The sequence below is a fragment of the Amblyomma americanum genome, chromosome 7 (assembly GCF_052857255.1).
Source record: "Amblyomma americanum isolate KBUSLIRL-KWMA chromosome 7, ASM5285725v1, whole genome shotgun sequence".
NCBI classification, from domain to species: Eukaryota; Metazoa; Arthropoda; class Arachnida; order Ixodida; family Ixodidae; genus Amblyomma; species Amblyomma americanum.
In genome coordinates this window covers 13069873-13085271 of record NC_135503.1, presented here as the reverse complement: position 1 = coordinate 13085271, position 15399 = coordinate 13069873, and the positions used below count along the sequence as shown (strand labels likewise).

At 46.2% G+C, this 15399-nt stretch overlaps 1 protein-coding gene across 7 annotated transcripts in view; it reads left to right on the top strand.

Annotated features, from left to right (window-relative positions):
* The first annotated feature begins 660 nt into the window (after positions 1 to 660).
* The window catches only part of LOC144098512 (uncharacterized), a 40557-nt gene continuing 25818 nt past the window's right edge, over positions 661 to 15399 (top strand). For 2 of the 7 annotated variants that reach the window (XM_077631215.1, XM_077631214.1), the window contains exons 1-7: positions 685 to 845; positions 5420 to 5667; positions 6666 to 6834; positions 8519 to 8626; positions 9958 to 10071; positions 10589 to 10774; positions 11741 to 11884. In XM_077631215.1, the coding sequence (XP_077487341.1) occupies positions 791 to 845; positions 5420 to 5667; positions 6666 to 6834; positions 8519 to 8626; positions 9958 to 10071; positions 10589 to 10774; positions 11741 to 11884 (1024 nt within the window). In that variant the 5' untranslated portion in view covers positions 685 to 790. Of the gene's footprint in view, positions 846 to 5419; positions 5668 to 6665; positions 6835 to 8518; positions 8627 to 9957; positions 10072 to 10588; positions 10775 to 11740; positions 11885 to 14138; positions 14280 to 15399 lie in introns of all 7 variants that reach the window. The other 5 variants (XM_077631211.1, XM_077631212.1, XM_077631213.1 and 2 more) reach the window with 5 other exon arrangements.

Sequence of the window (15399 nt, the reverse complement as noted above, 5' to 3'; positions counted from 1 at the left end):
CTGCGGCAGTATTTCATGTCAACGTATACTGTGGGGACAACACGTGCAATGTTTGGTTGCAGGAAACAATATATATGATCATATCAATTTTCCTAGGGAAGTTGGAATGAAACGCTCAAATGACATGCCACTTTAATGGACATCTCCATAGCGATTTTCTCCTGCCTATGAATGAGCGCTTCCTGTTTGAGTTTGAAGAAAAGCACTTTTTTGTTATTCAGTAAGAATTCGGCTGACGTCATCATAAGGTCGTCGCCACAAAGAAGCCACCGGGGGCCCACACGTTCAGCACGTGCAGCGAGGAATGTACGCTTCGTGGCTCATTAGCATGACGTCACTACGAAGGCTCGCTCAATGGGCTTGCGTCTCGTTTTCACGGTGTCATTCACTCATCGCGCACCTGACATTGCGATAAATCCAGGTGAACTGGCGAGGGTTGCATAACGTCCGCGCCCTAGCGCGCCACATCGCCTACGCAGGACATTCCCTCCTCAGTTCGGGGGCGATAGCGCGAACGCCGACGGAGGAGTCAAAGCTCGCAGTCTTTCCTCAAGTGGGTCCGCAGCGGCGTTCCTCCTTCGAGGCGCTACGGCGGAGGCGGCGATGGTCAAAAAGACGGAGCGCTATCTGCCGAGACGGAGGCTCTTTATCGGGTGCCTCTTGTCCAAACGTTGACTGAGCGGCCCACATCTTGGCAGTGATAGCCGAAGTCTAGAAAGACAGGAACCTGGCAGTTCCAGTCGCATCACTGACGGACCACGGCCGACCCGCGGCTTGCGGATCGAAGATCATGCTCTGGTATGCGTCTCTCGCAGGCGCTTGCCTTCTCCTTCATCTCGTGGCCGGTAAGTCTGGTCGACGACGGCGCTTGGGTCGCGTGAGGAAAATGTGCGCTGCGCGAGGTAGATAACTTAAGAGCTGCACCTAGGTTTCTGCTGTTCTTCTGTGTTGTGCGAGAAACTCGGCGCGTGGCATCAGTTTTTGCGCTCAGTCCAAATGAGGCCACAGTGCACAAAACCGCGCCCCTTTTTCTTTTATCCTCCAGTTTATCACACTTGTCTGTGTGCGTTTCCTCTTTCTTATGGGGGTTCTTCAGTGACAAATTCTCTAGAAGGTGCTTCTCGATTTTCTTCTTTGGCCGTCAACCACGCCCATTGGAGAAAGGAAATTAATTGAGGAAATCATAGGCGCAGGACAAGACAGCACTGCAGGATTTGACAGTACAACCTCTACAGAAGAGCCCAAGTCTGAAGAAATATTGCTTAACAAATTTAGGTTTTGGCCCATTTGGTCCAGCATTTCAGAAATTAGAAGCGCAGGAAAAGGCAAGGAAAGAGAAAGGCTTGTCTAGACCTGTACAGTTCCTTGTCTTTTCCTTCGCTTTTAATTTGCGGAATTCTATGCCAACTGGCCCAACAGTCAACATTGTTAAGGAACTGCATTGAAAGGTTGTTCTAATGAGGAAGTTTCGTTTTCAAGTGCTTGTAACAGATTGATATCAATGACAATTTAATCAGCCACCTGCTGCATAGAACCATGCCTTACTTGTCTTACCTTTCGACTCGTATCGCAAGAACCGTTTTGATTTGTCTCCTGAAGGAAAATCTAGGAACGTTCCTTACAGGGTCACAGTTCACTAATAATATTCTTCTTCTCTGGGACCGGAAATGCGGGGCCAAAGCCAGTTCAGAACAGTCGCACCACCAGCTAAGATAACCAGGTGTCTGGCTACTCGCAGCCTAAGGATTGCTGAATATACGGCTCGTTACGTGATATATAATGGCCAACTCCAAGCTTGATGTGGAAGCTGGGCTGCTGATATATTCATTCACAGAAAGCTGAATGACTTTCGCTGTCAGTCATGTGGCTGCTTTAGGTATGCCCAAGTCGTAGTTACCCGGTAATTTAAAGCTTTAGACTGATTATTCTAACCAGTCTCACCTCAACTTGTATAACACGAGTACCTGTACAGAGAAAGTAACGTCGTGGAAATAAAAATTGGTTAACTGTCCCTCGTAATGGTTGTGAGGGCAGTATAACAAACTTTAAACGCACGCTACAAATCTAGTCCAAAGCCGCTGATTAACTACTGCTATGTTTCCCTGTCCCTATATTAATGACCTTAGGTAATGTATTCTTGACAAGTAACGGCCGAAGATAAGTGTGGCTGTCAGAGCATGGACCTGCACTCGTTAGATAGGTGTGAACTCCTGCGGAACAAAGCCTGTAGTCGTAAACGTCCCGGCTAACAGTATTGCGCAAGAAAATGCCCCCCCCCCCCCCCCCCCCCCCCGCTAACGAGCCGATGGACGACGCGGCATGTTATAGGAAGACGGCAAGGCCGAACGGAATAAAAAATATAAATTGTGCTCCCGAAAATATATACGCAGTCATGTTTCAAAAAACAATGGGATGACAAAGTCAGCAGGGTTATCAGTTTTGAAACTCGTAGATCTCTTTCATTTTTCGCTGGAGATAGCCCCTGCTAGCGCATACAGCCCTTGACTTGCCTCGAAGGCTACTCGTCGGTCGGAACGTGCGTGCGTACGTGCCACTGATAGCAGCCCCCTTTCCTTCTTTCTCTCTTAAACATGCAATCAGTAGGGTGAGGAATGGGGTAAAGCTGTAGTCTACGCCGAATTCGGGCTTCATCTAACTGTTTTGGATGACAGCTAGTGACGCATGACATGCGATACGCAATATGAGTAACACTTGTATACTTGATCGACGGCTGTGTGCATCATAATAGCATTGGTGTCGGCTACTGCATTAGTTGAAAGCAGATGATCATAGTTAAAAACTCTGACGGAGTAATTTTGCGGCTACAGGCTATAATGTGCGTGTCGTGGTTTTTTTTTTAATGCCAAGAGGTACAAACATAATTTGTCAGAGTGATGCTAAGTGACTTCAAAATGTACAGCGGGAAAGCGTTGTTGCGCAACAACCGCTGCGCTTTACAGAAGAAAATACAGTACAAGGATGAACTGATACTATGGACGATCCCAGTAAGAATTGATCCCGGCTCTTAATTTGGGTCATTATGTGTGCAAAAACCAGTTTCAAACTAGTTTTCGAAATTTATGCCATATAAGAGATCTTATCAAGGAATCGCATTTTAGTTGTACCCTGATGGGCAACTAAACTTCAATACGAGAGCTAAAGTAAATGAGAGCGTTCTAGTTTTTCTTTATTGCACATTTCACAACGTACACGAATACGGATTAAAGTGGTGCCGCCGGCGGTTAAGCGGGGATAACTTCTTTATTTTTGCAAGCCAGGCGTAAAAAAAAGAAATGAATGAATGAGTGAATGAATGAACGAAGCAATGAATGTATTAATGAATGAATGAATGAATGAATGAATGAATGAATGAATGAATGAATGAATGAATGAATTAACGTGTGCGCGCGTGCCTACAGTGCCCTAATACAACTATCAATCTAAACTTGAAGAGATCAAGACTATTGCTCAGACCAATATTTGTTTGCACTCAGTAATAAAAATAACGTTAATTAGACGTTTTTGCATACCAGAAACCTACTAACGTAGACGTATACCGGGTTACCGCCCCCTCCTGCTCATGCGCAGTGCCTCCCCCTGATGCCAACAATGTCACTGCGCATGCGTAGAAGGGATCCGGTAAACCGGTATAAGTCTCCGCTGGTACGTCTCCGGTATACTAAAAACGTCTATTACCCTTTGGGCCGCCACGGTGGCTGAGTGGTTATGACGCTCGGCTGCTGGCCCGTAAGACGCGGGTTCGATCCCGGCTGCGGCGGTCGAATTTCGATGGAGGCGAAATTCTAGAGGCCCGTGTACTGTGCGATGTCAGTGCACGTTAAAGAACCCCAGGTGGTCGAAATTTCCGGAGCCCTTCACTACGGCGTCTCTCATAGCCTGAGTCGCTTTGGAACATTAAACCCTCATAAACCAAAGTATATTATTTTTTGCGAGCATTATTTGTTTGCACAGGGAAAATATCCCTACTGATTTTCTTTTTACCTCTTGAATCCCCGCCGATCGATACAATCCCATCAGGTATTCAGTCGAATATTGAGTGTTTTTAACGGCTTGTCTTGAATGAACTTAAAATATGACGGCTGAGGAAATTTGTCCTCGCGGACTGTGTCATCGTTGAGAATGAGAGTGACATTTATTTTGAGGCGGTATAAGAGGCGCTTGATGAGACACTAGTACGAAATGTTTTTTTTTTTTGATCAGCAGGTGTGGGAAAAGTTCCCGCCATTTTTTCATGCGAGCGGCGCTCAAACGATCAGCTGTGCACGTGGCTTCTTCGACTCATACAATGCTGCTGCGAATATTGCAAATTAGGCGAATTGGTTCGACAGCCCTGTAAAAGGAGAGAGTGCGAAAATGGCAAAGGACAGGGAAGATAATATACCAGAAGCGCTGCGGTCTGTACTCAGTGCTCTATTTTTTGTCTTCAACGCGTTCCTAACTTTTACAACGCCAGCGGGCTGAAAGCTGAAAGGGCAGGCCTGGCGAATAACGAGGAAAGCACGCAATCAGTGGCTAACCAAGGGATTGCGTTGTTATTCTTTGAAGTGTGCTCATTAAGGTGCTTCGCTCTGCTCTCGCAAAAGGTCACTTGTTGACAGTGTCACTTAAATTTTATTCACACAACGCCGATCACTGATTCTAAAAATTCGCAACATTATCAACCCACCTACGTACACTGCAGGACGAAAACGTAGTATTTATCTCCAATTAATCCTATTCCGCGTCACCTACGGCCATCTTATCCCCACAAGCTTCCTAATCTTATTTCCGTACCTGCTTCGCTGCCGATTTTGCTGCGTTTGTCTTCTCTTGAAATTCACTCCGTTGTCAAACGTGCACTGACATCGCACAGCACACGAACGCTAAGGCGCCCGTGTGCTGTGCGATGTTGATGCACGTTAAAGATCCCCAGGTGGTCGAAATTATTCCGGAGCCCTCCACTACGGCACCTCCTCTTCCTTTCTTCTTTCACTCCCTCCTTTATCCCTTCCCTTACGGCGCGGTTCGGGTGTCCAACGATATATGAGACAGATACTGCGCCATTTTCTTTCCCAAAAACCAATTATTATTATTATTGTCATAAGTGACCTTTTCGTCGATTGCCTTTTCATCGCACACCGTGCTCTGCCCCTGTCCATTTCCTCTACTTAATTTCAGCTAGGATAGCCTTAACTCTAGTTTTCTTTCTCACCTGCTCTCTTCTCTTCATGTCTTGTAATATTAGCCCTGTCATTCTCTCATCTATAGCTCGCCGCGTTGTCGTGCATTTACTTTGAAGCCTTTTCATTGCGCTCTAGATTTTTTCAAGTGGAAATGCGAGCTATTGAAAGGAGTAGGCCGATGTGAGGGAAGCAGCAGAGTGCGTTTAAGCGCTACAAGCGCACCTCTGTCGCCGCAGGCAGCGCCGACATCGAGGAAGGCCTGAACACATGCTGCGAAGAAGGCAGCAACTGGGGCCAGGCCCAGTCGGGCTGCGACGGCCTCCCGCTGCCCCACCTGCCGACCACGCAGTCGTGCCGCATCGCCCAGGAGATCTGCTGCCGGTCGGCGCTGCGCGAGAGGCTGTGCGACTCGGGCAAGGCGGCCGCGCGGGGAGGCCGGCCGTGCCACGAGGCCAAGACCGAGTGCGCCGGCGACACCTACCGGGTACGGATAGATGCCCGCAGGCAGTGCGTTAACGACGCTTCGCCCTATTGGCGGGAAGAAAAAGAAGGGTGGCTTTATTAATGCCTAAGGCCTGATGAATGGTTAAGAAAAGAGAGAAAGAAAGAAAGAAAGGAAGAAAGAAAGAAAGAAAGAAAGAAAGAAAGGAATAAATAAATAAAGAAATAAATAAATAAATAAATAAATAAATAAATAAATAAAGAAAGAAAGAAAGAAAGAAAGAAAGAAAGAAAGAAAGAAAGAAAGAAAGAAAGAAAGAAAGAAAGATTTCACACGATTCCAGCTGTCTGTGTTTCACTTGGAGGCAGGTAAATACGGGACGTAAAGGGAAAGCAGGAGCGGGATGATTAAGGTGAGAATAAAACAGGTAAATACGAAGATTTATTCCAAAGGAGCAACAGTGCACCTTACAGACAGAGCCTACAGGACTTGCGTAAAAAAAGAAAACGCGAAGAGAACGGTGACTTTAAATGAAAGAGTTGCATGTGAGAACATCGTTCGTCCTGGTTTGGTTGCCTCTGTGCGCAGCAGTCTCCTTCAGTCATGTTTTACCAGCAAGCACATCAGCCACTTTTGAAGGACATCTCAAAATATTAAGGATCAATCTGCTGAATACTCCGCAGGGCGAAACAGCGTCAGTACAGCTCCACTACAACCAGACCAGTCCCGGCAAATTAAACAAAGCATAAAGGGATATAATGGGGAATGGAATTGTTTATCATTAAAATAGCGAAGCGTTCCTGGCACCGTGAACAACACAACCAAATCTTTACCGCCTGCCAAGCTTTGCATCAAGGGAAGAGCAGGTAATTGGTTAATGTTACAGCTAGCGGAGAAAAGGAGGGGGGGGGGGGGGGTACGTTCATAAAGGTGGCAGACTGTTGGTCACCCATAAGAAGAAACTGGGTTCTGATGCCACATACTCGCGGATTCCAAACGCCCGGTAATGTCTGACTACTGCGTAACACGCATGCGCGCAGGACTGCTGCGATGGCTGCCGCCTGGGTCTGGCAGCGGCCAAAGAAGGCGCACCGTGCAAGCCGCAGACGTTCTCGCTGGGCCTGCCCTGGGATGACGCTTTCTACCAGTGCTGCTCGGGCAGAGACGACCTGCCCGACGACCCTGCGCCACCGAACAACGAAAACGACGGTACGTGCTTCGGAACACATTGGGACGTTTAGGTAGTTCGCATCCCGGGTTCGAAAACATTATGCGTGAACGGCGCAGCGCTCAGCAAAAGGACGAAGTGAAAAAAATAGCTGTTTTGCGTTCCTCTAGCATGCTATCAGGCACAAAACACCCCTTTCAGAATAAAACTGTCTTTGGAAAAATCTACTGCAGCATAATTTCCGCTTGGCTATGTGAAACAGTAGCGTCTGCATTCGTAATGAAATGATATTTAAAAGTGCATATAAGCTCTAGATATCAGCATTAAGCATAGGCGAAAAAGAAGGTTGTTTAGTTGTGCAAGCGAATCCAGAGCTATATTTGACAGCATGATATGATGCCCAGGTCCAGCTCTGAAGAATAAAATGGATCAATTGGATTTTGAGCGAGACGCAAACGTTTGCAGCTTTGACGCGGAGTCGTTGCCCATTATTCACAATGCCCAATATCCAGGACCTCACAGAACTACTTCGCTTTCTACACGCCTAAACAGGACATATTTCGCTTTTTTTTCTTCCTGGAATGGCCGTCAATGCCCAGTGCTTGACAATTTAACTGAATGGAAAATCGAAAGCAGCATGAATTGCTGTAAGGCGAATGCATTGCTTTGGAAAACGTCACTACGAAACTTCTGTTTCCTGATAGTCATTGCGTTGTAATAGAAGTAAGAACATACCAAATAAAACGGCGGAACGCGTACACACCTGACATGCTAGTCTTCTACTTTGCCTATCCTCAGGAAGTAATATCTACCAGACATTCTGAACCTTTACTTTGCTCATCCCAAAGGAGTAATATCTACTCGACATGGTAGACCTTTACTTTGCCTATACTCAAGGAGTAATGTCTACCAGACATTCTGGACTTTTACATTGCCTATCCTCAAGGAGTAATATCTACCCGACATGATAGACCTTTGCTTTGCCTATCCTCAAGGAGTAATGTCTACCAGACATTCTGGACCTTTACATTGCCTATCCTCAAGGAGTAATATCTACCCGACATGGTAGACCTTTACTTTGCCTATCCTCAAGGAGTAATGTCTACCAGACATTCTGGACCTTTACTTTGCCTATCCTCAAGGAGTAATGTCTACCAGACATTCTGGACCTTTACATTGCCTATCCTCAAGGAGTAATATCTACCCGACATGGTAGACCTTTGCTTTGCCTATCCTCAAGGAGTAATGTCTACCAGGCATTTTGGACCTTTACTTTGCTCATCCCAAAGGAGTAATATCTACCCGACATGGTAGACCTTTACTTTGCCTATCCTCAAGGAGTAATGTCTACCAGACATTCTGGACCTTTACATTGCCTATCCTCAAGGAGTAATATCTACCCGACATGGTAGACCTTTGCTTTGCCTATCCTCAAGGAGTAATATCTGCCAGGCATTCTGAACCTTTACTTTGCTGATCCCAAATGAGTAATATCTACCCGACATGGTAGACCTTTACTTTGCCTATACTCAAGGAGTAATGTCTACCAGACATTCTGGACCTTTACATTGCCTATCCTCAAGGAGTAATATCTACCGACATTGTAGACCTTTACTTTGGGTAGATACTACTCCTCAAGGAGTAGTATCTACCCGACATAAACTAGACGTTTACTTTTCCTGTTCTCGAGAAGTCATGTCGGTTCCTGCGTTGTTTCTCGTCAAGTAGTGCCTCGGGAGCCGGTCGTCATGCCACCTGGCTTGCCGGCCTGTCCCGATGGTCACGAGCTGCACAACGACGGACGAACCTGCGTGCCCGTCAAGTCAGAAGAAAGTATGCATGACTTGCACCACCTCTCATCGTTTGTCTTGTGCCGTTTGCCTCTGCTGCGCAGCTTATCATTCTTGAGATAGGAAAGCACGAGCAGTCATTACGAACTAGGCGAATGTGTACCGCTCTTCACATCAACGATGTTTTCTAAACAACAAGAGTGTAGGATCCTTGCTGTTCTGCGTGGGAACAACAAAAAAATACAGTTGCCCCTCCGGTGATACGCGCTGGTTAACATGTCTCCCGCAAGATGGACATGAAAGCTTGAGCCAAGCCAGGACAGCGTGTAATTTTTTTTCGCGAATGTTTTCTTAACGTGTAATAAGCCGTATTGTCTTGTGTAAATAATTTGCAGCAGGCCGTAAAGGAAGAGATAAGGGAGGGAGTAAAAGAAGAAAGGAAGAAAGGGGTGCCGTAGTGGAGGGCTCTGGAATAATTTCGACCACCTGGGGATCTTTAACGTGCACTGACATCGCACAGCACACGGGCGCCTTAGCGTTTTTCCTCCATAAAAACGCAGCCGCCGCGGTCGGCTTCGAACCAGGGGGGTGTTCTGTGTTAATGAAACGGTTTATGTGCATTTTTTTCCTTGCAGCATACTCCCAGCTTATTTTTGGCTAATTCACCGTTCTTTTTGAAATAATTTATAATGTTAAATACTTTAAACATTAGTGTATGGGCTAACCAACCCAGCACAAAAGGACCTCGGGGCGCCCAAAAATTGTTTAAGCTACTAAAATGAAGCCAGGTAGGCGTCAGAGGCTCACCTTCAGTGTTGCTTCAGTACCTTTGCCAATTGCGAACAGCATGCGCCTTCTGTGTTATTATATCTGGGCGATGCCATCGGCAGCTTGTAGTAATATCGATGGGTGGCAAATATTTTTGACGTTTCTTTTTTTAATGTTTCACAGTGTAAGTTTTATGGCCTTCAGCAGATATCCCACAATGTTTCTAAATCAATTCCAGGTGCTATTCAGGCTCAGAGCCGTACCACCTTTCAAGCTTTAGGTTAAAACCACTTGGAAACTTCGCATCTTTATTGAACATTGCGCAGCTATTTCGCTCTCAACATTGAAGTTTACATATGGAATAAATATCATGTGACTGTTTTAGAAAACGTCCAGACTCTTGCATCTTTACAAGCGCCTTATACTTCATGGATATTTTCGAGAGACCTATATATGTCATCGCGTACTACACATTAGTATGCGGAAGGTACAAAAGTTTGTATGGGTTGTCCGCTCTTAATTCTTGGTTTTCAAGTGCTTTTGTTCCGTGACCTATATAATGTAAAGCATGCTACAAGGCGCGCAGTTTACGCACTGCCTCTGCAGGTGAATGCGAGGAGGACAACCCGTGCCAGCAGCTCTGCCGCATTGTGGGATCCGAGCAAGTCTGTGACTGCCACGAAGGGTTTCGCTTGGATGACAACGAGCTCAGCTGTACGGGTAAGGGCGATGCTGCAATTGCCTTGCGCAGTTTCAGCAATACTTTAGGCATCCAGCCTTTCAAGGCAGCCCTCGTGCTGTAAAAAGCGTATTTCAGGAATGAAAACTTCCTGAACATCGAAACTTCTCAAACATCGAAAGCATTTCTAGTTATGTTGTCTGGCGTGCATGACCGTGCGATAGCATCATATTTGTATAGTGAAGTGTAGTGCAGAATAAAGACCGCCTTCAGTGATCTTTTCCTTAGCGCAACTCTCAGTTCGGTTAGCATCCTATTTATGCAAATCCTGTCTCATCATATCCCAAAGCCGAGATGGTCCGGCACATCAGTATGAGATTCTTTCTTTCCAGTAGCTTATTTCGGCAGTTTTTGGTAGTGACAAACTACACTGCCGGAGGATTTCTTATGTACTACTATCGCCGCAATAAGAACATTCAGCACGCCGCTTAATGTGCCGACATCCAGGCTAGAGTACGCCGCTGGCTGTACACACACGGCTTTGTGTAACGCTCGCAGACATCGACGAATGCTCTGAGGGCAGCTCCAATTGCGACGAAAGCCGACAGCAATGCATGAACACGCCGGGTAGCTTCAAGTGCATCCCCAAGGCGACCAGCAACGTTGCCCTGCCCGGAAACGAAGGGGACGTGCCTCAATGTTACGCCGGTTTCAAGTACTACGCCGCCATCAGCGACTGCATAGGTATGCGAAGCAAAGTCTGGGCACTTATGTGCCAACAATATGCGCTGTGGTAGTGTACAGGTGCGGACAAAAGTAAACGGAGCACGCAGTTGCCTTCCATCGTATTTCGCACCTTGCCTAATCGAAATTATCACCTGTGTTTTGTGCGTGCTGCTAGTGAACGCTTGTGCGCGTTCTCATGCACAAGCGATAATTGTTTCTTTCCAACAGGGAAGGCTTGATTGCAGTCAGTACGGAATACCGTGCACCGTTTACTTATGTGCACATTTGTGCATTAGGCCACTCAAGGAATCAAATGTTGCACACGAATGTTCCGAACGGGCTTTTGTAGGCGCTGCTCATGTGACAGCTCAGGAATTAGTACTGTTAGTTATTGTTTATTATTAATTAATTACACATTATTGCGCCGCCCTTTACTGCGTAAAAACAAGCACTTATTATTGATTCTATTTCTCTTGAGTCTAAATTTAATAAGTCATTTCCACCGAAGGACTTCGTCTTCAATAACTTTTAATTGCATCTAATTGCTCGGGGACAGAAATGTATCGCCAGTGAGAGAAGATACGCAGCGGTGAGGATTGTATTCAAGCCGCACTACAGGGCAGGGAAGACAGTCGCATGACCAGGTAGCTCCTGAACTTAACGGTAGCTGTGATGCTCAAGCGGCTCTGCTTTTTCCTTACGCTCTTGGTTCGTTATGGCTCGTTGCGCGACATACCGAGTTTTGTGCACCGTTTTGATGCTAGCGCGCGTTAAATTTGACACTTGTTACTCACTCGCCTGTTATCACAAATATTTTTTGTGTCTTCAACGTTAAGCGGCGTTACTGTCGAAGCTCTTATCAATAACGGAGTGCGGAAGCCTCGTGAATCTTGGTTAATTCCGTTTACGAGTACTTCACGGTTAAAATTTCCCACCGCGCCGAAGTCATGTTTGACAGTGCAATTGCGGTCCCTCTTATACCAGACGTGGACGAGTGCTCGGAAGGGCTGGACGATTGCGTCCCGGAGAGCCAGACGTGCTTGAACACGCATGGCGGCTACCAGTGCCTCTCCAAGCAGAGCAAGCAGTGCCCCGACGGCTATGAGTGGAAGAACGACATGTGTTTCGGTGAGTGCAGGCGTGGGAGCGGACGGGGATTCGTGACACCGTCGCTTGAAGAATTGCATTGCGAGAATACCCAGCGCAGCAGTCGTGGAAAATATCGTGTGCTCAAGTGGCCAACTTCTTTTCAAAAGTCATTGGCTCCCTCCGCTACAGGAGAAAGGCGTTTCTCAGTGACCTACAGTCACCTTGTACCTGAATATCAGCTAATCACATCATTCCACTGGATTGTCTTCCAGCCTCCACTACGTTTCCCGTTCCTTATCATCACACTTGTGACCATGCTCCCTTCTTATGTTCTTGCCTTAGTTAGAATATCAACTAAAGTTTGTTGATTAACCAGACTGCCATTTATCTTCAGTTATGTTCCATCAGTAGTTTCCTTGTTGTGAAAGAACGCAGCGCAAATAAACGGGACAGGAGGACAGACACGCACGAGTGCTGTTGCGTGTCTGTTCTTTTGTCCCGTAAATCTTTGTCGTGTTCGTTCACAATGTTAAGTCCAGCAGTGTTAAGTCCGTTCCCATTTTATTTCTGCCTGCACCCCTCAAGAGAGCCTAAAAGATAGCTTAGTTTTGATGGCACAACAGTAAGAGCAGTGATGCATGAGCATGACGCTGTTTAGGTTCTTTACGCCTTGCTTATTTTAACTATTCACATGCTGCAGCTCGACAGAGGACAGTATAGGGTGCACTGTGCAAGAACTTTGAAAGGAGAAAGAAGTAAGGTATCCGTACTTATGACAGAACGAGAATCCAGTTCTTTATGTTGATAAACGTTTAAGTAGTTCAATTTACATTTCTAACCCCCTTTCTAGTGGATACATTTTTCGGTGTGGAATTAATTTAAACGACGAAGCCTAGTCTATAAAGCATCTACATGTAATTTCCACGTAGCATTGTTTAACCTTCGCTGTGACTATATGCTTGACGTCACTTGTTTGCTTTTGAAACTCATGCACTTGGCAATGCGTTGCGTCAGCATAAACAAGAGAAAGTGTGGTCTTAGCTAAAGCATCACCAGGGAGAAATGTCGCAGCAGCTTCGATTAAGCACCATCTATCTATTGCGTACTAGTTATGAAACGGGGCGCATGTAGCGAAGCACGTCGCAACAACAGCGCTTGGGTTTCGAGTTTATATGTCGAGCCAACCCCCGACATCGGGGCTAACCAATAGTTTATGTTCGAAGGTTTTTTAAAATTCAACGGACTTCCTTGTAATATACTGGTTACCCAAACAATCGATTTACATGATTGTTTAAACTTGCACGTGCTCAAAAAAATGTTTTCTTGATACTGCGCTTAGCGGCCGCGTCTTATCTTAGTTATAAATTTTTGACTTTTAGAATTAAAGGGAACGCCTTACATCCAGAACTGTGTGCTGTAACTAAGGGGTTCTATGTAGGTTACATGCCTAGAAAAAGGCGCCGTTGGGAACATCAGTGCCACTAAAGTTTGCAAAGAGTTGTTTTTTTTATATAGGCCAATAGCGTCTGCTTATCTTTTGTCATCACGATAAAATTTAATTTCAAGTTTGGCAAGGCGCCTGTTCTGCAGGCATGCTAAACAAAAACGCAACCGAACGCTCTAGATTTTTTGGCATTGTCTCACCATAGTTTATAGGCTGACACCACGGTAGGTTTATTCTTGCTTAAAAAAACAACAACAAATTATGAAAATAACCACATAATGCAAGTGGTATTTTTGGGGAGCTTAAGAGGCAGTTGGTGACCTCTTTCATAAAACAAAACACTTATGTTGCTCTCTTCTAATATTGACTACAAGCATACATTGCCGTCCTGCATGAAATTATTTATGTGCTTGCAGGAGAGAATGCACCGTTTTCGTAACCAACCACACGATGTCAGGGAGTATTTCACATGTTCGCAGCCCAAAAACACCAAAACAGATTATCTCACCAGCCGTTTTTTGCCTTACAGGGCCTATAATTGTCCAAGATTAGGAAAAGAGGGATCCACTACATGAGTATTAAACGAGCATACCTTCGCCCACGTAAACAACCAACAATATTAGCGGAGTCTGTTATGACACGGAGTGGTTGAAAGCCATTGTTTACAGTGCCATATATATATAGAAACGGTTTCTTTATAAGCATTCCGTGATCACTGCAGACAAGTCTGCAAAAAAAATTGCGCTTCAACTGATGGAACCCCTGCTTTATGCAGGAGCGTCATAGTAAACACAGATGAGGACATGCGTTTGCATGCCTGTATGTACGTGTGTGTGTATGTGTGTGTAGACGTAGACGAATGCGCCAAAGGCTTGGGCGCGTGCGAGGCCCAGCTCAAGGAAGAGTGCAAGAACACAGTGGGCGGCTACGTGTGCGACCCGATCTGTGACCAAGGCCTTCGCTACAACACCCTCTATGACAAGTGCCTCGGTAAGAGAACGGCCACGGCTGTGCTGACGCTACCTGCGGGCGTTTCTTGCCGACGTTGACACTTGCCTGGACGGTGGCGCGTGTTTCGTGCACGCAGTGATAACCGGGAGGGCGCACGCAGTCTAACTTCTTTGTTTTTATGCAAGGTCCATTGTGCTGATACCTCGGAAAACTAAGTGACGAGGCAATGTGACACGACGGACGTCAAGAGCTCCCGGGGAGCACGTCGACAATCTCTTGCGAATGACGAGTACTGGAGTCGATAGGTTACCCGTCGTTTGCATGCACTGAATTACACAGGCAATAGTTCCTCATTTAGTGCAATTACCCATTGGACGAATCACAGACCTATGGTAGTTAGTTCTGGTAGCGTCTTTTGAATGTTACCCCATGTTCGCAAGCAAAGAGATTAATGGTGAATTCCAATCGCAGGCCCGGAGCGGTCTGCACGCTCTGTGACAGAGCGCCTGAATCCGGCGCAGCGCGCGACCTGAAATTGCGATTGGAGTACACTTGCTCTGGCCAGAGCATGTAGGGCGCCGCTATCGCCGCTGAAAAAGAACGTCACGCAAACTTCCGGTCGGATCCGCCGATTTCGGCGGAGCAGCCCCGACTGCTCCACGGAGCAATCTCGGCTCGGCAACCGCTCCCTGTCTACGATTGGAAGACGCGATCCGTGCCTCAGATCTGCGTTTGGAATACAGTTGCTCCGAAAAGAGCAGGAAACGTTGCTCCAGAAGTGCTCCAACTCTGCGATTGGAAGTCACCATAAGAACTGTCAGGCTTTCTGCTAACCCTTGCCAGCTGCAAGCATAAGGCAGAAGATGCTTGAACTGAATTGGAGAGATAAAACTTCTTTAAAGACAAGACCTAGAACAAGAAAACTACGAAATTCAGAGCTAAAGACGAACTCGTGCACATATTGCACAGCGTTTACTTTAGGATTTGCTAGCTTTCGACTGAAGTGGTAGAGCCACTAAATATACGAGTTCTCGAGCTATTAAAGTTTACGTATAAGGCAGCAATAAAAAGCGAGTGCTCCCAAAATTTTTAACACTTAGATGTTTCGCTTAATTAACTTTTGCGGTCCGTATTAGCAAATGGGCACTTCACTGAACAC